The following is a 22,242-nucleotide window of genomic DNA, read 5'->3' on the forward strand; positions in this document are numbered from 1 at the left end:
TCAGTGTTGCTGTGAAAGATAGGGTTGAGAAAGGATGGGGATGAAAGGAGTGAAAGATTGGATGATTGGCAGTCGAAATTTAAAAGAGGGTAAGAAAGATACTGTGCAGGGAAGAGGAAGAGAGCAAATGTATGGAAATTCAGCCCCACTGCCCTTAACCCAAACTGCGCGGGGTGCTTGCTGGTTTCTGTAAGAGCAACCATCATCTCCATCTGAATCCTAAATTCTCTGAGATGCTGTCTGATACTCAATAGCAGGAAGTTTAATTTAGTTCGCACCCAGCCTTATGACCTGAAGTCTACGAATAAAGCTCCTGCAATTTATTTCCCCTTTGGGGATGACATTGATAATCATAGGATGTGAATTTTATATCCCCTAATTGATATATGAAAATAAACAAGAATGATAGCTGCCGTGACAGCGAATCATGCCTATCCAAAGAATTAAAGCCAATAAAAATTAATGCAGGCAGATGCGCTCACGTCATTGAAATTCTGCTCACTTTTCCTCTCTGCTCTTGGCGTTCCCATCATCTGTTTGTCGCTGCCCTTCAGCTGCCAGATGAAAATAGATAAATAGTTAAATAAAAATCTGCATCTCTTGATTTCAGGTGATTGAAAAGTTAAGTCACCGGAAGAACAAAATCCTTGCACTTTTGTGAGGTGTAGTGAAATATTTGTTTGCAGAAGACGCGCCAGTTCGGCTCAGTGTTTTAAGTACACACTCACTGGAGTCTTTCCAGTGTAAAGTCCAGGCAAAGTGGCCACCATGCGGTTTGTAGATCTGACCAGTTTAAGATGGAATATTTTGATTAAATATTGCGCGACACAAATGGGGGCAACAGGGTTTGATTTGGTTACATCAATCAAAGTCTGTTTCTCAGCAGGATTATGGGATTCTACTGAACCTCTTTTAATGAAAATAGGTGGAAATGTGTTGCAGGAGGAAGGAAGAGTGGATCCACATTTCTGGTGCGTGGCTTTATAAACCTGAGAAAAAGGATGCCTTCAGGTTCCTGTTGTGGCCTTTCCTCATGGCCTACTTTTCAAGTTGTAAAGAGAAGCTGTGAGTTGGTCACCTTTTCCTGAAAGCTGTAACAGCCTAGAGGGTATTCTTCAGTGCTGTTATGGGTGCTTCATCTTTACAAGTACTCGTTAGCTGCTTCTTACGTGGGGGATCTCTTCACCGTGTTTCCATAATACCCGAATCAGTGATTGTTGTTGAACTACTTAAGGTCTGCTTTACATCCTGTCAGAGTAAATGCCTTGTCTGTATATAAATGGAGCATCACTTACGTAAATACTTGTGTCTGAAAATACTTTTTGTGGCTTAAAGGTCAAACAACCACACATACTTTTAAGCCTGCACACCTCAATCTAAGCTTTCCACGTTGCTCCTATTGCCTCCATTTGTACTGATAAAAAATTGCCCAGGTAGGATCACAACAAAACCTTTGTATGGAATTTGATTTCTCATAACTGTAGCTACAACACAAAAGGTTCAGCAGCCACTGGACCTTTTTCTCACTTTTGTCTAATAAGCTCTATTATCAGTGTCTGACAGGTGCAGACATAATCAATCGTTCTTAAAAAAAACTGCCCAGAAAACAAGATCTTCTGTCAGTAGAACTGGCTGCTCAATGGACAATTATACACAAATCCCTATGTGTCTGAGATTGGGCTGTCTTTGTTTTAGTGGTTATGCTTTGTTTGTTCTTCTCAAGTGATGCCAGACATTAAAAATAGTAGTCTCCAAATTAAAGCAGGAACAATTAAGTGCTTGAAGAGAGACTCCAGTGTGTTATTTGATCAATTTCTGGTGTGCGTCTGTTCAGCCAACCATGGATTTGATCACTTGCAAACTAACGCTGTAATTGTTACTGTAGGTCCATGTTCAGTGTTAAAGAGAATCTCAGCTGATTTTACACATCACAGGTCTTGGGGAGTAACATGTGGAAAAAAGCTGTGTAAAGTATCCATGGCTCCAGAAATCTGTGTAAAATCTGATGAAGTGCCTCCGGTGATGTCTCCTGAAACAGCACCGGTTGGCTAAAGTTTGAAAATGAAGAAACCGTGGGGGTGTGGGCTTACGAGGAAGTGATCTAACCCCTGCAGTTCTCTGCTGAGAAGTTCTAATCACAAGAGTTTCAGTACCAAGACAGTACCAAGTCTTTCATTATATTAGATGAACTAATTCTCTTCCGCCAATCTTGTCCATTGGCGAACTGATCGGCTCCTCTCGGAGCATTGTGTCCGCTTAATTTGAAAGGGCTCGTGAACAGCCCGTGCACTTCCACGGCTTGTCCAAACATGGAATGGAAGGATTTGAGCTGAAAGCCATCTAATACTCGCAAGCCACCATCTGACATAAGGACATGGAATAAACGGTTCTTAATGAGGCTTCTCGAGATAGCAGGGACAATAATGAGACACTGATCCAGCCAAGTGGCATATGGGTGTCTGGTACTGATTGAACTTTTCAATGTTTTTTATTGGCTTTCTGGTGTGAAATCTGTGTTAGTGCTTATGGGTCGTGCTAGATGGAAATAGCAGTGTGCTTATGTGAACCAGTTCCTCTGCATAATTTAGCATTTTTTTGAGTGTTTGTACATAACACAGCTCATTGTCATTGTGTAATTTTGAAAATTAGCTGTGGATGGCGGATGGAATAATAACCACTGACAGCCTCTCAGAAACCTAAAGCCATAAGGTGGTAAATGTGTAATTCCCGGTATTGACTTAATCCTACAAAGCTGATCTTTTCACCACACTAATGCACTAATTGGATAAAGGCTTTCCTTTTTGTCAGGAGTTGAAAGGATTCGGTAGCAAAGGTGCAGCTGTTGTATTTGAATAATTTTAGTTGAGGATAGGTGATAACACTCGGATCCTGAGTGGGGACAAAGGGATGAAAAGACAACAGCTGTAAATGCCATGGAGGAGGACGAGGGCTGACCTCTTTGAAGCTACCTGTGGGGGGAACAGATGGGAGGGGGCTCTGACATTTCACGAGACTGCAGCACGAAGGTGTTTTACACACAAACATGTGCATGCCTCTAATGCGACTCCTCTCTTTATCTTTTTCACACACTCATCCAAACTCACCTCACACACACTTCAAACATATGGGCTGACCGTGGTGTACAGCGGAGATGTTTTACTGACAGCCTGAAAGCACTCAACACTATTATTTAGCAGCCGTAAAACAGACCATTCCTTTTTCAGTATGTTTGAGCATACCATTTATTAAGTCCACCAGCAGCTAATTAGCATCTGTTCATTGAAAGCTATCATCAGCCCAGAGAATTTGTCCTGGCTGTGACATTGATAACGGCTGTGGCCAGTTTGGAACTGATGGTTTAAACCCGCCTGTTGTGTCAGCTGAGGACAAGATAGTGATGGATTTAAAGCTTAAGAGCAAAGGCTACGTTGTGTTGTCTATAATGACACGTCAAGTAGTTCTATATGTACGCATGACTTCTGCAGTTTATTTAGCATCGTTAGCGGTTATATGCTATATAATCTGCTATATTGGCTGCCAAGAAATTTTGTACATTCATGGTTCATCCTCATGAATAACATGTTAAACTAAGGTAGCAACATGGTAAACATTTGACTAGCTCCATGTTAGCATGTTAGCATTTTCATTATGAGCATAAACACTGCTGAGCCTGAGTACTCCCAGCGCTGTTGCTGCGTTGCCGGACTGGCCTGATCCAAATGAAAGGGCTGCTCTCCATGCAGAGCTAAAGTCAGCCTGAATGCAGCATTCATCTTGTTTTCTGTGAGAGACACCATTTTTATATGCTGGCAGCATGAGCCTTTGTGGAAAAGGTCAGTGTCAATCACTTAAAAATGATCATAAACAAACCAGTTTTGATGAAGACAGCTGGGGTTTTGCTGTCATTCTTGCATTGACAAAACTAAAACACATTACATGTAAGTGTCACATGTCCTTCTGCAGAGTCGGCATAGTCTTCCATTCTGCTCTTCCCTTGAAGACCTCAATCAGCAGTCATCGATTGCTATAATAAGATTATCCTACTCTTAAGCCTCTGGTCACCTTGATTGTTCCATGTTCGCTTTAAAGTTTGCTCTAATAATTTCCTCTAAAGTTACGGATGATGGAGCGTAACTGTGAGTTCAGCTTAGGTTACAGCTTACTCTTGAAAGCTTAGAAGCAGTCCCACAAATGAGTAAAACAATGATAGGAAAAGAGCAAGGTAACATTTAATTAATGTTTGATATCCATTTTATGTGAGAATTTAACCTTTATTGGACAGGAAACAGTGGAGAGAGGTATGACATGCAACAAAGGTCACCGGCTGGAACTGAACCGGTGATGGCTGCGACCGTGTAGCCATGTGACATGTGCTGTGACCATTCGGCTGCCAAGGCGCTCCGTATTACTCATATTTTCTAATGAGTTCCGGATACTTCAGCCTACACAGAACCACTCAGCCACACCAGCATCACGTCAGTGCGCTACTCAGTGGCTGTCTCCTAGACTGGATATCTTCATTTAGTGATCTTCAGTCCATTAATCACAGTGTGTGAAGACTGTGAAAGCATGCATCAACATGCAGACCAAAAAGGGAAACATGTAGTCATTTTTCGCTTTTGCGTACACTAGACGAGTCCACAATTAATTATTTTGTTTTATCTCATTCTTCTTCTTCTTCTGTTTTTATTTAAATGTTTTGATCCTGCAGGACAGCGCCCGTGCGTGCAGCCAGTCATCTTTGAAAAGGACAAAGTGACCTGCTTAGGTGTAGACTGTGCTCAGAGGCGGGATGACACTTACCTTTTTATAGAATCCATTGACGGGAACAAAACGCTGTATTCACAAGACAGATAATTCACGCACTCACTTGCCAAATTAATCAAGCTGCATTGCAGCGCGCTGCATGTCCGCCCTTATCACAACCATGAATGGCTCCAGCTTGCATTCTTGACAAAAGTCAGTCTGCCATTGAGCAAACGTTACTGCAGAGTTCACTCCTGCCTTTTGTCATTAGCTTAGTATTCATTTCAAGGAGCTCTCCGGTAGCGCGCTGACCCTTTTAATGATTGTATTCCCAGCACATTTTTGACGCCCGTGCCGGACACAGAGCGAAGCGTGAGCATTCCCTGACTTTGCTTCTGCTCACCTCTTCTGCTTTGTTGCTTTAAATGAATTCTGCAGCAATGATAAACAACATTACTGCTATCTGACATTTAGGATGAATGTTGTTGGATTTGAAGCGTTTGTGTTGGAAACCATAATAAGCCGTGAGCTGTTTTCTTGTTTTGCAACCACCCCGCCGGGCCCTCCATCCTGCTTTTTATCTTCTCGAAAAGGGCAGAATTTCTCATTCTGACCTGCGGTGGCCCAGCAGCTCAAATCTGTAGTTTTGGCGTTGCTGGTTTGATGTTTAATAGTAGAGATGTACAACAATCTAACTTTGGCCCTCAAAAAGAAAAAAAAATCAATCAGGTGATCAATCTCAATTTCATATGGCTGTTGTTTTTTTCTCAGCTCGACCTCCCCGAGGGAATGTTTTCAGAGTGATTCAACAAAACAGTGCGTACATAGAACTGACCCCAACTTTCCTCTCATTCGCTCCCCGTGAGTGAGCGTGTGTGACACTGAGGGCTAGTCTGGAAAGGGTTAAGCCTTCAAAGGGCTGCAACAAGGGCTTCATCAACACAAATGATTATTTATGATGCACAATTAAAACACACGGACCATATTTGTCATTTTTAACCTTTTTGTGTGTCTTTGCTTGTGTTCGCTAGATGCATTAGAGAGGGCAAAGACAACCAGGCAGGTATACAAGCAATGCATGTGTCTCGTGACCTACAGTGAACACTCATCTTTGAACGTTACATAAAAATCAGCAGTCAGCAGCGATAACGCTGTCGTGATGTTAAATACGGCTGTTGAATCTACAAATTCAATTCAATACACAATGAATTGTTTAAAGTGAATGTCATCTCTAACTATTAAAATAAGTATTATATATTAAGGAGAAAATGAAAATTAATCACCTTGTTTGCCACATCAGGTGTTTCTAGACTGAGTTTATTCAAAAGGTTTGTTAAATGTCAGCGTCATTCGGGAACGTGATGTTCTGAGCCGCTGTTTTGTCAGCCCGTGTGAGGTCTTTTTTAATTGAATCTCCATAAAAAGCCACAGGTGATTGAGGCTGCGGTTGAAGAACTGTCTGTGCAAGTCTCAGTAATGAGTCCCTCTTTGCTCCCAAATATCTGATCAAGGTTCTTGACATATTAATTGAACGCCGCTGTTTCATCACTTAATGTTTTCCTATGTACACCCTTGGCAGAACTCTGACAATGTGAAAAAATGAAAGCAGTGTTCTGACATACTCTTTTTGTAAACCTTTCATACAGGTGGAGGTTTTTTTTTTTTTCCAGTTGTTCATTTGTACAATGCTATCAACCTTTCCAGACCTCATCCGAATTTTGCCAATTAATAGCCAGACTAATGAATGCTTAATTACATTCAGAGTGAGTGAGGGCGGGGGTCTGGACACAAGAATCTCAGGGTTCATTTCTGCACCAAGGACACATTTCTATTCAGGACTGAGACCACCAGAGAACTCTACATACAGCTGACCCAAACAGGGACGCAGTTTCATGAAAGGGATAGTTTGAGATAATTTTGTGCTTGAAAAATCTTTGATTCTCTTCTTCTTTTGTACCATGAGCTGAAATGTCGTATCATTATGCAGTGAAATGAATACTGAGATTTTGTTTTCCATTTTAAATCTTATTTTGCCATTTCTTGCTGACAAGCCACTGATTTATCTGCAGAAATCACCACTGTCCGGCAGATTTTATCAGCTGTCGCCAGCTAGCTTCTTAAGCTAGCGTTAGCTCCATGAGATGCTGTCTCTGGCTGACTTTTGAATGTTTCCAGCTGACAGATTTTAAAACAGGAGCCCTGTAAAAGGGGTCTTGAACGTCCCTTTGATGGCTAAACATTTGCTCTTGTGTTTTCCTGTTTGAAAAGGCTTAAAAAAAACACAGCAGCCTTCAGAGTTAAAAATGTGAATATGATTGTTACCACAGCTGCATGCACACCGCTTTGGCACACGCGTGTTTAGTTACAGTTGCTTTGGGGAGAGCTTTAGTACTCCGTATAGTACCATGTGTACAATACAGTGTACAGAGTGTTCGGGTCTTACTCGTATATCAAATCGCTTGTATGTGTGTGCACACGTGGCAGAGCCGTATTTATTGAACTTCAGAGAGGTGCAAAGAAAGGGCAGGTTATGAGGCCCATCATCACAACCGCTTGATGTGCTTAGTAACGTGAAGTACAATTAGGTCTTAATGCAGCACACTTAAGCTCATCACAAATCCAATACCAATCAGTGATGTCCTTGGCACTAAAATGGTGGCCTGTTTAGATATTGATCAGACACCGCGTTGCTGATGAAAGTGTGACGCTAGTTGTTTTACTATATTGATTAGAGGGGAACAAGAGAGGCTATTTTCTGTTCAGGCTAAGCAACAGAAGTGGTGTCAGTCTCGGGCAGGAACATAAACAGAGCACTGCTGTGTGGAAGCTTTGAGAGGATCGTTTTGTATTCCTCTGTGGTGGTGGATCGTATGTAGAAAAGCATTATAGTAAACGTCCTGCTGCAGGTTTTCAGTTCTGAGTGTTAATATAAAAATAAAATGTCTAGTTTCAGGTGTGTTCCTGTGCCTGTATTTGTCATGGTGATGGTTTATAACGCTGTGGTATTACTGTAGTTTGCATCATATTATATATGTTTGCAATATTGTGACGGTTTAGCTCTTTATGTACAGTATCTGTCTATAGTGAATAGTCGAAATGTTTAGTTATTTCTGAGTTATTGCATTGTTATTGTTGCTTATTTTTATACTACATTACCCTGCTAGAAGTTTATAGCCAGGTACACGGTCATTTACATTCAGAATCATCATTAAAATACTGATTACTGTTGGATCAATGACTGCATAATTCCCTGTGAGTCACATAATGGTGAGAGACTTTTTTTTTTTTTCACGCTGATTTTTGATTAGCGTAGACACACAGGACACATAGCACACCGTAACCTCTGCTGATTTCGTTAATTACAGCTATTTTCCCAGTGTGTTGACAAAATCTACATATTTTCGAACGGTAATGAGCTTATTTTAAAGAGTTGGATTACATTTGATCAGCCATCTGTCAATTTTTTGTTGTGTTTTTGTACATTCGTGGGATAGCGCTGAATGATAGTGGCCTCCCTCACAATGCGTCTTTTCAACAACAAATGCAACATGTCCTCAGGGTTTTCATGTTTATCATCTATATCACATGGAAATAATGTGTCCTGTGTATGTGGTCATGTATTATTATTCCAGTAGAGCATATTTCTCAGTCCTTTCCATACTAATCTAATGTTTCCGTTCTCTGTTTTGCTCATCTGTCATCTGTGTTTGACATTACAGCAACTGATGAGAGAGCGTCAGCAGATGGCCAGCCGTCCATTTGCTTCAGTTGCTGTTGCGCTGGATGCCAGGGGAGAACAAACAGAGCTGTTGCAGCCCGTGGTTGACGTGAGTCCTGTTCACTTGCTTAAACACACACACAGATAATTATCAAATTTATGCCAGTGCAATTAAAGGGAGCCGCAGCGTCACAAAAACTGCATTCCTGTCGAAAACAAACTGGATTCCTGACGAATGCCGGCAAAGTTCGACCATGTAAACCCTGATTTGTCATCTTTGAGATGTAGAGATTACATAATGTTTTTAGTGCGACATAATAAGTGCTCAACCAGCTCATGCCCTCTATCCACAATATATCAGCCTTTTATCCACTCCCCACATCAATAAGAAACCTGCCCGTGAGGCTCCTTCATCCCGTGTCCCTCCTCTGCAGTCCAGGCTGCAGACTTGCTGACAATTTACAATCGATCTTTAAAACATCTCTTATGAGAAGCGATGCCATGATGCCAAGACTTTGAAAGATTTATATCGTTTTTTCAAAATCGATATAAATATTTTTTTTTATGGTGGCTTTAATTGTGGCTGTTTTGGAATCAGGGTTGTGTGTTTTCATTTCGCCTAATTTGTCCTGAATTTGTACTATAATTAGGAATAATTTGTCCTTACATGCTCACATGCTTCTGCACATCTGGAAATATTCTTCACTGCCAAGTCGCTGCTGCACCTCTTTATTCCTATCATGTGATTACCTCGCATAAAAACAGAAAGTAGAGAAGAGGTCTGGCGCCAAGCACAGCCTAAGGTTCGATGCCACATGGGATAAAAGCGTAGCTTAAAGCAATATGGGGAGCTACATCGTCAAATTGACATTGGAGCACCAGCAGTGTATCCTCAGCCAGGGCCAGCTCTGTGTCACCTACCGCTGAGAGAAATAAAATCACTGTGGCAACCAGCAAAGAGGCACTACATTAGCTATTAGTGCAGTGCTGAGTGGTACTCACTGTGCATTATGGTATTGTGAAGGGCAATGTAAAGAACAAAAGAGGAGAAAAACAATGCTTCTTTGCTTTCTGAGTGCACTTTATTGTTGCACTTTTAAAGCAGTGAGATGCAATCTGATTAGTGTTGGAAACCACTGCTTTACCTTGATTCAAGTAAAATGTTAATTACACACTTGTCAGTGGGACCGTCCCTTATTTATTCATTTATTCCAGCCCTCCCTCTCCTGCACTGAGTCTCTGTTCTTGTTAAGGTTGAGACGTCGCAGCCACTGGAGGGTATTGCTGTAAACAATGTCCCAAGCTGTTTTGGAAATGATAACTGTTAAAAAAAAAAACACAGCACATCCTCGGTCTTCTGCTTCTCGACCCTTTCAAGATGCAGAGTGAACCTGGGAATGCTCGACTTTCAGTTTCTCTTGGACGTCCACACGGCTTTTAAGGAAGTTGCTATTAAAGTGCTGTTGTGGAAAACACCTGAGAACTTTGTAGTTGTTGAAATGATTTACGTGCCTGTTGTCCCACTTTCATCTAACAGAAATTTGGATCACTAGCTTATGTGCAAACAAGCAACAAAAATAGATTGCCTAAATGCATTTTAAAAATACATTACCATGAATTTAATTAAGTGCTGCTATGTAAATCATTCCAGATTGTCCTGTAGTACCTGAATGGTCTCAAATCAGAGTTAATATGCGAGAGCATCGTAGCCTTAGTGTCTAATGAGATGTTAATTCCACATGTGCAGCAGCCAAATCCAACATTACCATCTTATATCCTGCCTGAAAGGTCATGAAATGCACCTCGCGGGGAAACAAAAGAAGAAGAACTATGCTAATAATATATAATCCACATTTCTCTGTTGAAAATGCACATATTTTTCAGAGCTCTTGATGTAGCAGCTGTGATCGATGGCAGCTTCTGTGCTGTTTATACAAACACTGGCTTTTGTTCATCTTGTCTGTCCAACATGCAAGTTCTCAGGTCTTTCTCACTGTAACATATCAAGAATTTTATTGTATTTGAATATTTCAGGGGTTAAAATGATTTTCATTTCACGAGCTGTCTATATCTGATGTGTTTGTATATATGGAAGCATACATGCAACACATCCAATAATGCCAGCTTTCTAAAGGTATCAGTGTATTTTGGACTCTTTTTTGAGAGGAATCTAATCTACATGGTTTCAAATGTGCAGATTCATGCGTTGGATCATATACAGCTCCGTCACATGGCTTGGGCAGCAGCTGAAGGTGAACCATATGAAACGAGCCTAATTCTCCTTTATAAATGTTAATTGGTCAGCATCTGGCACCACTTAGCTATCAGAAATATTTGTTGATGTCAAAGAGGACACTGATGCCGCGCTTGCATCACTGCTTTCCTATTTGTTTCACCAGCTCTGTTTGCACTTTTAATTCAGACCCACTCACTCACTCAATTAAAAATTTTAAGCATATATACAAGAAGTGCAGTACACGAACAGTTTCGGGAACAAAGTTTCGAGTCCGGTCTTCAATATCACAGCCTCACTAAAAGCCGAGGCTTGTATAGGAAACAAGACAGACGGGCTGCAGCACCAAAATGACCCCTCACACCCGTTCCAACACATGAAAACATTTAAGGCCTCATTCAGTGATTGTACTGTCAGCACTGATCTCACTGCATTAGTTAGTACCCGCTCTCTGTCATGAAATCTTTGCAAACCCTCCAGCTGGTCCGAGAGAAAATGAAAACAGCCGTTGTGCCCATTTACTCAGTTTTTGGTTGGTTTAAACCCCCAAGAGATGGACGTTGCTTTTAGTGACCAAGATGTCAGCAGCTGTTGGACAGAGAGCCAATGGGGCCCAAAACATGCAGGCCTAGGCCTCGATGTCACAGATGTCTCCATTCACTATGGCTGGCATTCAACATATGGAACCACTAACAGACAGCTAGTGTGATGGATGACACCTGTCAGCAGGCAAAGGAAAGAAAGATACACTGTGTATGTGTGTGTATGAGCCCGGATGGTTATGAATGACCGTAATACAGTCCCCGCACCTGATTGATGCACAGCAGAAATGCAGACTGTGTAAACCGTCTTAGGAGGATATGAAAATGGACACGGCAATTTTCAACACCTTGATAGAAAATGCAAGCCAATGATTGAAATGGAATGAAATGATATGTTAATGCTTTTATCTTCCGCCGCGTTGTTGGCATGCGCCCCGTATCGCAGGTTAATATACAGTAAGCGTTTCACAGAGAAAATGAGAAAGAGAACTTTAACTTTCCCATTATTTGCAACCTCTCGCATAAACCGAAAATGTGTTGTTGTTTGTTGTTTGTTTGTTTTGTTTTGGGCTTTAATGGCAAAAATCAGCGCGCTGGTGTGACAGCGCTTCAGTGCACAGCAAACAATGTAATAGGGAAGTGTGAATAGTCATCATGATTTAATGATGGTGATTTAATTGAAGGACACCAGTGAAATAAAACATTGTTTGCCTCTAACTTAGTAGTAATGATGCCCCTACTAAAAAGACTCCCAACATGTATATTGATACTAATACTAATATATTATCAAATTTATGTATAATGTGTAAATGAGGAAATGTGTTCGGATTAATGGTGCAGTAAGGCGGTGTGAACAGAACAGTCTGAAGATCATACTGAATATTTAATATGTACAGTCAATGGTGGAAGAGTTATGCTTGGAGTGGCACTGTAGACAGGATGTGTAAGCTAAGGAGCCTTTAATGTAAGTTTTCATTGCACCAATCACTGCATATGTACAGGGTTACAAGTGTAAGAAGTTTATACAGAGTCCATAGCAAGTGTGGTGACTGGTAGAATAAAAGCAAACAGCTGTCTGCAGAGTGACATACAAACAAAGAGGGTACACAAATGAGTCAAATAGCAGAAGTCTGATCTGAATATGAACTAAAATCTCAGTGTTAGTCAGCTCTAAACCCGAGCTACAGCTGAGCTTGATGGGAATGTCTTTGGTATTGCACCAGTTAAAGGTTTGACCTGATGGTGGCGCTAGATAAAAAGTCAGGATCACTCAAGTCAGTAAATTTCACTCTTAAGGGATCATGAACGTCTGTACCAAAGTTCACTTCAATCCATGTAATGGCTGCTTCACTCAGAACCAGAAATGTCAGCCTCGTTGTATTGCTAGAGAAGTTCAGGGATGACCAAAGTCATTCGGAGTTAATTAACTGCTGTTATGTTCATCACTTCCAGTCCAGCTTTTCCCACAGTACATGAATAGTATTTATTCATCCTGTGGGCACCGTGAATGTTCGGCGGTTTCAAGGCAATCCACCCAATAGTTGTTGTGATAGTTCGGTTAAAGCCTGGTGTTAACTAGCATGTGGTGCGAGAGGAAAACTCAGGGGATGGGATTAATCCTTTGGGGACCATGAATATCTGTATGAAATCTCATCTCAAGATATTCAGTAGCTGATGAGATACGTCAGTCAAGTGGTGGGCTGAGAAGCCGACATTACCAACCCTAGAGTCCTGCTGCTAGCATGGCTAAAAATAGCACTTGCCCTGTATGTAAATCAAAGCGCATTGGTTAAATTCCCTCCCTTGCATGAATGTCTCTTATATAGCTATTCATTAGCAGAATCACTTGAGTGGTCATGAAATGGCTGGCAATTAAATTGCCCTTGTATGTCAGCGGTGTGCCGCTCGATCATGAATGTACCTGAAAAGATGCATGAGATTATCGTGTTCCGATCGTGTGGCCTAGTTGGGTCAAGTGACAGTCCTCATAAACAATCTGCCGGTCTCCAGCCCGCCCACAGCACGGAAACACGTCTCCTGTGCCTCTTGTGTTTGAAATTGAATTCTAGCCTCATTGTGTTTGCTTTCACACGGTGCCTATGAAGGATTGAAGTCATTCAGAGCATTAAATATACAGTGTAACAATTGTAGGTTAGAGGGAGCGAGCCTTGCTGTGAAGCCTTGAAGATACTTGAGCCCCTGGTGGACTAATGAGTGTACCCAGGTTGTCCTTACAGCTGATCCAGGGCTGCATGCAAATTAGTTTTAAAGCTAAGTGTACACTGTATTTAACTGAAACACACAGTGAAAGGGTTTGAAATCTGGCCTTGTAATATATATTTAAATAATACGGCTCCAGGAAAAACTGGATGAATGTTGGGCTTTTTTAGAAGAGTTTAACAGCTGATTAGCAATTTGAGTTTGTGTCTGTCACATTTAATGTCCTTTCTATTTCCACTCTGTCCCACCGTCTCTTTTTTCTTCTTCTTTCCTCACCTTTGTCCTGCTCTCCGTTCCCCTCATCTCTCTGTCCCTCTCCGTTAGTTCCAGCTGATTAACAGTACAGGCAAATGGAAAACAATCTGGGTCATTGCTGACAGCATTCATAACCTCTGCAAATGATCTGAATTCTTTTTGATGAAGGACAAATCTAGTCCCTCTCGGAATAAATATTTAGTAGCATGTTTCTGAAAATTCACCGTGTTTGTACGGCTTCAAGAAATGGATTAAAACATTTACACCTTTTTCTTTTTTTTTCCACTGCAGAACGAGTTTGTTGTTAAGCTAGCTAATCATTAGCTTCACCTTCAATTAGCTCTTGTATGTGGACAAAATTTGCAGCCATTAAAGATCCTTCAATCATACTTAACTTTCTCCTTACTTTCCTCCCATAGGCTAAAATCCCCATCAAAGGAAGAATAAAACCTAGTCTGCTTGCACAACAAACATGCTAAGACAATCGCCGATGCCTGCATGAGAATATCAATCACTGGCTAGGTCCAGTAAACCAAAAAAACACACATTCCTGCCACCAGGTGTGTCTTAAAATGATCAGGTGCTGATTAGCGACCTGATGCAGCAGCAGCTATGATTCTACCATCCAAAACTTGATATAAAAAGTACATTTCCTTTTCCATACCAGAGTACAAAATCTGGCTATTCTGTCTCTAATACCACAGAGGATGAGTTGATACAGAATGCATGCATTTCCATAAGATACCATAAAGATAATGGAGTATAAGGTACATGAATTTCCCCATAAGATGTATATGAAACACTCATATAAATCCATAAGAAGAAGAAAAAGAAGACTATTCGTTATGATACGTTTAGGATTTGGCTGAGCAGTGCTGTGCTAACTAGCTACCATTAGCAGCTATGCTATTAATGTGCAGAAGTCTTAGGCCAGCAACTGATTTGTTACTTCACTTCTGGCCTTACTGGTTTCTTTGGGTGTTTCTTTTTCAACTTTTCAAGATAGTTGACATTTCTTATTTGCTGACAGTGTTATCTGCTGTGAAGGTTCATCCACACGGTCTGTATTATGAGGCTCACTGTTAGAATTATTAATATATTATGTGGCCTTCAGTGTTACTGAGTAACTAAGACACATGCTGAAGTTGTGAACTGTGGCATTTGAAATGGCGAACTTAATTGGAAGTTGCATGGGGGATTATACTGCACGCTTCACAGGAAACAAGATCGCGCTTGCTTTTAATTAAACGACTCCAGATTGCAAAGAGTGGGTGAAACTGCACTTTCACATTAATTCACATTAAAGTGTCGTCTTCATGTGTCATTTATACTTAACATAGCACGTATAGCCCAGATTCTAAAGGAGTTCGGACTGTTGACCAAGCCCATGTAGCAATGTCCTTTATCCAATCACGTGTTCACAAAGTGGTGAACCTTGCTCCATCCTCGCTTGTGAATAACTGAGCCTTTCCAGGATGCCTTTTTCATACCCAATCATGATGCTACCACCTGTTACCAATGAGTGTATGGAGGCTTTTAAAGTCACTGCTCATTCAAAATATACAAATTAGCGTCAGTGGTTTTTTTTGGCTGTTTTCATAGGTCGAAATATCCACTAAATTCAAGTGGAACATGCTAATACACATTAGTGCACCACACCACATTCTCTCGTGTTTTTAGCCTCATTCATCCCCGTTTTTCCACGTTTTTGCCCGTGCTCACTCTCTCATCTCCATTTTAAATTCAGCCAGACACAGAGAAAAAAGTCAATTCTGTTCAGACATGTTATTATTCCCCAATTTCTGTCCCTTCATCCAAAACATGCTGTGAAACCCTTGACATTCATTATCAGGATGACATGTTTTTCACGCTTGAGACAAGCAGTTTTGGCCATTAACTCGGAGGGTAGGTCATTGCCTCGACACGTGGGCCGTCTGACAGGGACACACACAAGTGTTTTTGTTGTGTGACCAATCGAACCATTTGTCTCAGGAGGAGGGTGTGTCGGCTTAAATGCAGCAGCTCCAGCAGCCTGATATCGCTGACTGCTAGTTCCCAAAAAAAAAAAAGAGAAGGCTTCAGCAGCACATGTGCCTTTGCAGAAAACAACTATCAAGACTTTCTAAGTGTGGCTGTCACATCACTTTGATTTCAGCTCGGTCGGTAAAGCAGAGATACGCCAAGCGGGAGAACCAGGGCGTCAATTAAGTCCTTTCATCATGCGTTATGTCTGTCACGCCTTTTCTCAAGTTGCTGTTGTCGGTGTCGTCCGTGCAGGACAGAGGACACATTTATAGTCCAGTATTTTCACTGTAAGATCCAAATAAACCAGTCAACCTTTTTTCTATTTTTGGAAAGTTAACTTTCATCCTGAAACGGTGTTAACAATGTGTGGTTTTTTTTCCGGCACCTCTTCACAGGGTGCACCTAAACCCGTCGCGATGGAGCCGTGTTCAGGAGGGAAAGCTGCTGTGTTGACCGTCCTCATGCGTCTCCCCTCTGGGCCCTCGGGCTTACCTCCACCAGGACAGTCAGGTAACATGCACGCAAAATGCAGCAACTGTCATCAGCTTCTCTTATTTTCTATCATCTTGGCTGAACGCAAGACTATGTTTATCAGCCAGGCTGCACATCAGAATTTGTTCCTTATGTTGGGTGAACGATCCTTAAGTCCATAAGCACCATGAGAAAAAAGGTCATTTTTGTGAAAAACATTGTACCCCACATCAGAACTTTGATTGGAATAATGAAAATTGAAGTGATTTCTGTTTTCAGGCTTGGGTCGCACCTGCTCGGCTGACGATGCCAACGGCACCTAAATTAATTACTTCAGTAAACACAATTACGATGGTCAGTCGATGACATTTCACCGCGTACCAACAATTAGCACAACCTTCCAACTCTACAAACATTTCACATCCTCACGAGCAGCGGTTCCCCAAACAGAACCTTTCGCTCAGGCCAGTGTGTGTTTGAGCTGTATGTATTTTACCAGACACATGCTTAGCATAATCCAGTGGGCCGCAAGTCTGTCTGTGTTTTTGTTTTGTTCGAGCGAGCGGGACGCAATGACGCTCGTTGAATTAAATTACACTGCTTTTCAGAAAGCAGGTCCTTATTTAACGAGGTGGATTTTCAAACATGAAAAACAGCCGTCAGAAATACACTGAAAAACAAATCGCACATCACACCAGAACCATCACAATTAAATACAGTCTTCATTCCTGAGGATGCCACTGAAAAGCTGGAAGCTGCAAAATACTGAAATATGACAGAAACACATGGAATATCCATCGTTTTTGTGACTGAACTAAAGATTTTGTGGACATTGCTCACATGTCTTTCCTGCTTTTTTTTTCCATCTTTAGGACTCATCGTCGCCAGCGCTCTCATAGACATTTCACAGCAGAAACCAACAGATTTTAAGGATAAGTCCCAGGCTTTAAAGAACCGAAAAGCCCTTCCTCCAGCACACCAAGGCACCTGCGTCTGAGTCTCAACCCGTCACTCCGCCGGGTCCCTCTTTATACCATCTGAGGTCATTGTTCCAACAAGCCGCAGGTCCCAGTTGGAGGCCTTTCCAGAGACGCCACATGGCTACACGTAGAAGATTCCATTCAGCTGCTGCCGCTCAAGTTCCCACTGAAACTCCCAAGAGCACAACGCCTCTCTGACCTGTCCTCCCCTTCCCTTTTGCTCCTCTCTGCATCAATCCACCTCTGGTCAAATGATCAGAAATCCTTCTCCAGTCTTTGGAACAGCTTTTTCTCCACCTGCTGGGCCCCAAATCTCCCCCCTTCAGAATGGGTAGACCACCGCTGCAGAGCTTGTGCTCAGAGGGAACCTGCCTGATCATCAGTGACGTCAGATTCGTGAGGAGGATCTGTCTGTTGAAGCTTCAGTCACCAATATTTTGACACCTCATCATCCATTTGCTGAGCGGGAGAGAAACGTTAAGGTGTCTGTGCATTGTGGGTTATATCAAAGATAAACTGATTTCCCTCGCGCCTTGTTGGAAGAACACCAGAGGGTTTAAAAAATGGCTGGTAGAGATCCAGTCCATGCTGCCTGTGGGGTTTTTGTTCATCTTTTTGCTTGCCAACAAGTGGTATTCTATGGTGCTAAAGCATTTAGTTTCTACGACCAGCCTGACTCTAACTCAGCCTTCGCTGTGTGGACTGAACGCATTCTGCCTTTTTGTGGGGGAAGCCAATCCAGGACAGGAGTATTACGTCACACCACTTTTGCCAACTGGCATCAATGATCTGTTTTAGCGTTCGCTGTACATATGTCTCATCATCCACCCAGCTGAAGCTAAAGTCTGTATTTTCTGCAGAGACATGAGACTGCAGTCACTACCAGCAGCATGTGGGTGAAGACTGCAAACCGGAGGAGGCACGAACAAGTCATCAGTCACCAAACCCGAGCATGGAAAAGTCCCAAACTTAACAAAGAGTTTCGATGCGTCTTAATAGCAAACTGGAGGTTTAATTTGTTACAAAAACCCTGATTTTTTTTTTTTTTTTTTTGCTGTTTAAGAAGTTACAAACCGCAGAGAAACACTGAAGTTCTGCTCAGTTCTTTACTGTAGTTTATCATTTTGCTGTGCAACTTGAGGATTTTGAACTTGGATTGGTGTGGTGGGTGGATGCCACGTAGGAGAACTGCTTCTGCATAAGAAAATTAGACCAGGAACATCGTGCTCCTCTGGCTGTTTACCAGTTTGTTTTGTATGTTTTTTTTTTTTAAGAGTCCTCTGAAGCTACGACTTTATTCCCCTCTTTGAGTACAAGGAGTTACGTTACCTTTTTATAATGCCTTGCTTTCCATGAACTCTGGAGGAGGGGGCATGTTGATCTGCGGAATTTTAAAAGCTGTCGACCATTTTTAGCCCCGACTCCGCCCTGAGCTGTACAGTGTCTTGTTGGAACAAATGTGAGTCTTTGTTACTCTGATCTCTTGAGATTTCACGTGTTTGTCAGGTTTTTATGACAGAATGGCAAGAGATTCTCATTTATTTTAGGCCTTGTCACCTGTTACTATTATATCTATGATAAATTGTCTTTTGCTACACTTGTGAAAAGAGCATTTCTGTTGATATTTTTGTTTTGATATTTAACAGATTCCTGTGTAATAGCGCATTTAACTTGATTTATTGCTGACTTGAGTCAGTCGATTTAATGTCAACTCTTTTTGAATTGTGCATCTTTTAAGGACTGTATGGGCATTGTCTTTTTGTTGCAACGTGGTCATTATGATGCATTTCATAAGGATAGTATGCCAGCTATTGTGTTTTTACGTTGTGTTTGTAGAGAAATCCTATAACAGTGTCATTACACAGGAATCAGGGTCTCACTGTACCGTGAAAAAAAAAGATGATAAACTGCATATCGGTAACCTTCAGTGTATTTTAAAGATGGACAACATGCCAGAAAATAAAAAGAAAACCAGACCTGAGAATCTTTTGTGCGATGAAGTCTTTTCACATACAGTTCTTAAAACCCTGATGCTGCAGACATTTGACAGGTTAAGCTGAAGCCAGTTTTGCCTTTTAATAGTGAGCCGGCATGCGGTCAGAACAAGCAAACAAATGCGAGGAGGCTGAATCAAAAAGGAAAAGAGAGGTTAATTACACAAATACATTATAAAACCAAATTTCCCTGTAAAACAGTTTAAACCACAAATAAGAGGTCAAATGAAAATAAAGGAAATTTCCAACAACATTGCAAAACAAAGGCTGATGACTAACATTATTTACATTTAGTTGAATTCCACCTGCGAAATGCACCTCAGGCTGAACACCTGACAACAAGAATATGCAGTATTATCCTTTTTTAAAGATCAGCCTGCTGTTCAGAGGTTTGTCCTTCAATGCACAGGCACTTTCCAGAGTGCTTGTGCTCCCTCTTCAACATAAGTAGTTTGCATTTGAACAAGGATGTAAAGAAAATGGATGCAGCCTGCCAAAGTGCTACTCTGGATAATCCTCATTTATACTGAACAGTATACTTATTAGCTGCAGGCGCTCTTGGAGAAAAGCCACTCCAGTACCCTAAATGAGTGTGCGCCATGTGGGTATATTATAATGCTGTTGATGGCAAGAAAGCTAACAAGATAAACCTCTTTACTGTGACTGTATATATGAAGGGCGCATATATAAAGTATGTGTTCTTTACAAAGGTTTTCTGTTCGCAGTTCAGATTTTACAGACTGTCCTATTTAAACAATCTATGGTATGAAGTGCATTTAGTCTCTTAATCATAGGTGAATGAATGAATTAAAACTGTGTCATCTCCATTCCCTTTAAAAGCCAGGTGCACCAGCATATAACTCACTGCTTTCAATGATATGAAGTCTTAACCTTGTGCACAATTATGGGCATGGCCGCTTTGAGTGACAGCTAGCCACGAGCCGGGATTTGGTGGAGTCAGGCACTGCCAGGATGGAGCCAGTGCCACAATGAGCTTCACAATGGCTCTTCAGAAACCTATGGGTGACGTCACAGAGGCAATGCACATGTTTTAAACAGTCTATGGGCATTTTGATGCCAGGAAATTGGTGCACCATTGGCACCATTTTAGACCAGGCCCTCAAGTAGGCCACATTTGCTACTTACAGAACGTGGGCGCTGGGTGTGAAAATGACAACTGCATCAGTCAGAAACTAGAAAGGACACTGTGGCTTGTGCCAGGTGAGAGATATATGTGGCCAAATGTCCCTTTCAGACCACAGCACGGTCAAGAAAGAATGTAGCTTTAAACTCAGTCACGTCCCAAGCATGCACTTTGAGCAGAGGGCGTTTTGACCCGAACTCTCAGTCTGTCCGCTCAAAGAGAATCCACACGCCCTGTGTGCACTTGTAGCATGTTAAAAAGAGGTGACAGCTCTGGAGGTGACAGGTGGTCTTAAGGCTTCACTGTGCTTTGCAATTTCGGAGCCCTCTGAGCTGCCAGTCGTACATTTGTGAAGCCCTGTGCCTCCCCTGCTGTTTCAGTGATGTTGACAATAGACATGGTGAAACATCCTCAAAATAGGTACATTAGTGCAATTTTTTGCCATTAGTGCAGCAGCCAGTAGAGTCACATAACGACTAATGAACGATGAATAAATGAAACCTCGTGGAAGCAAAACTGCAGGGAAAAATTCAGGAGACGGGCGTGAATGCCAAACTGTGATTTCATGTAGATGGATTCAAGATCTTCAGAACATGACTGAGGCTTCATGCCAGGCTGACATACCTTTCAAGTATGAGGGACTACCAGAAGAAACTGGCAGTGAATATTAAAGCCAGCATTGGTTTAATGCTGTTTATCTCAGTGCCAAATGGACGAGGCACGAGGATGGACCGCCATCCGTTCTGTTAAGAAGGTATTTCCCAATATTTTTTTCCTGTGTTGTCTTCTGTGCATTCGCTTAACCATCAGCTTCAATTCTCCTTCCAGCTAAAGATACTTCATTGGATTACTGTTAACTTGTTTTTTGAATTAAACATAACAGTGTGCAGAGTGTAGACAGCCTGAAACACGAAGAGCAGGGGGGCGATGAAGTGTAAAAGAGAATTTGTGAACACTTATTATTGATTCATGAATGTGAGCAATGTTGAGCAGTCCCCACATGACAAACATGCTATTTTTGGCCCTTTTCAATTACTGCCGGGAGTCAGTGCTGTTGTTCCATTTCAGACTGTGTGACAGTAAACTCAAAGCATGAAAGGAAAGGTGTCCGTTATGATGGTTCCCAGTTGTTGGGACCAGCGCTGATGAAGAGCAGAGGAGGTCTGCTTACAGAGCAGGTCCTGGTGAATATGATCACGCTGTAAACTGCTAATAGTTGCATGGGATCACCAGTGTCAGCTAATGGGCCCTGTGTCTGAAAACGATCCAGGAAGCCACTAAAATCTGGGGTCTTTTGACCAGACAGGCTGGGGGCTGTTCCAAGGTGTGACTGGCTGTTATTTTTCAAGATGACAGTTAAGTGAACAGAGGTCACTGCTAAGTAGAGGAGGGAGATGTGCTGAAAATATTCAGAGTGACTGCAGCGCTGAACCTGAGTCACTGCTGGCAAACGGGCGACTCGTCTGCTCCAGCCCTGATGGTCGCATCGTCTGGCTTTTACAAATGAGAGATGGTATTCCACCGAGCCTGCTGCTCCATGATGGCTCGGATATTTTGATCATAATGTGGACATGTACGAGTGTGTCATGCCTGGTGTCAGCTGCCCGTGTTTTGGAGTGGGATGCTATGATGCCCACGGCGATGCTGAGCTGCACGACTGGAGGGGGAATTTTGAGCAATGTTTTTGGAAGAATGGACATTGACACTTTGGTTTAAATCATGCCAATACTGAATGCTACTTTAGGCTTTGCTCGCTTTTTTTTAAACCTTCATTTATAGCCACATAACCACACTTGGTGCTTTTGTACCAATGATTTCGGGATGTTTGAATGTTTCCTTTTTTTTAAGGTTGAATAGCTTAATTACTTGAAAACTAAATGTAGATATTCTCCTTCCCAGCCAACAGCTCTTGAA

General features: G+C 41.8%; 1 protein-coding gene across 1 annotated transcript in view; it reads left to right on the forward strand.

Annotated features, from left to right (window-relative positions):
- Positions 1-19,174, forward strand: part of atrnl1b (attractin-like 1b) — a 61,719-nt gene extending 42,545 nt beyond the window's left edge. Inside the window, exons 27-29 of the mRNA XM_076759739.1 lie at positions 8,466-8,573; positions 16,135-16,249; positions 17,083-19,174. Of these exons, the coding sequence (XP_076615854.1) occupies positions 8,466-8,573; positions 16,135-16,249; positions 17,083-17,207 (348 nt within the window). The 3' untranslated portion in view covers positions 17,208-19,174. The remainder of the gene's footprint in view (positions 1-8,465; positions 8,574-16,134; positions 16,250-17,082) is intronic.
- The last annotated feature ends 3,068 nt before the right edge of the window (positions 19,175-22,242 follow it).

Source organism: Chaetodon auriga, chromosome 20 (assembly GCF_051107435.1).
Source record: "Chaetodon auriga isolate fChaAug3 chromosome 20, fChaAug3.hap1, whole genome shotgun sequence".
In the NCBI taxonomy this organism is placed as follows: domain Eukaryota; kingdom Metazoa; phylum Chordata; class Actinopteri; order Chaetodontiformes; family Chaetodontidae; genus Chaetodon; species Chaetodon auriga.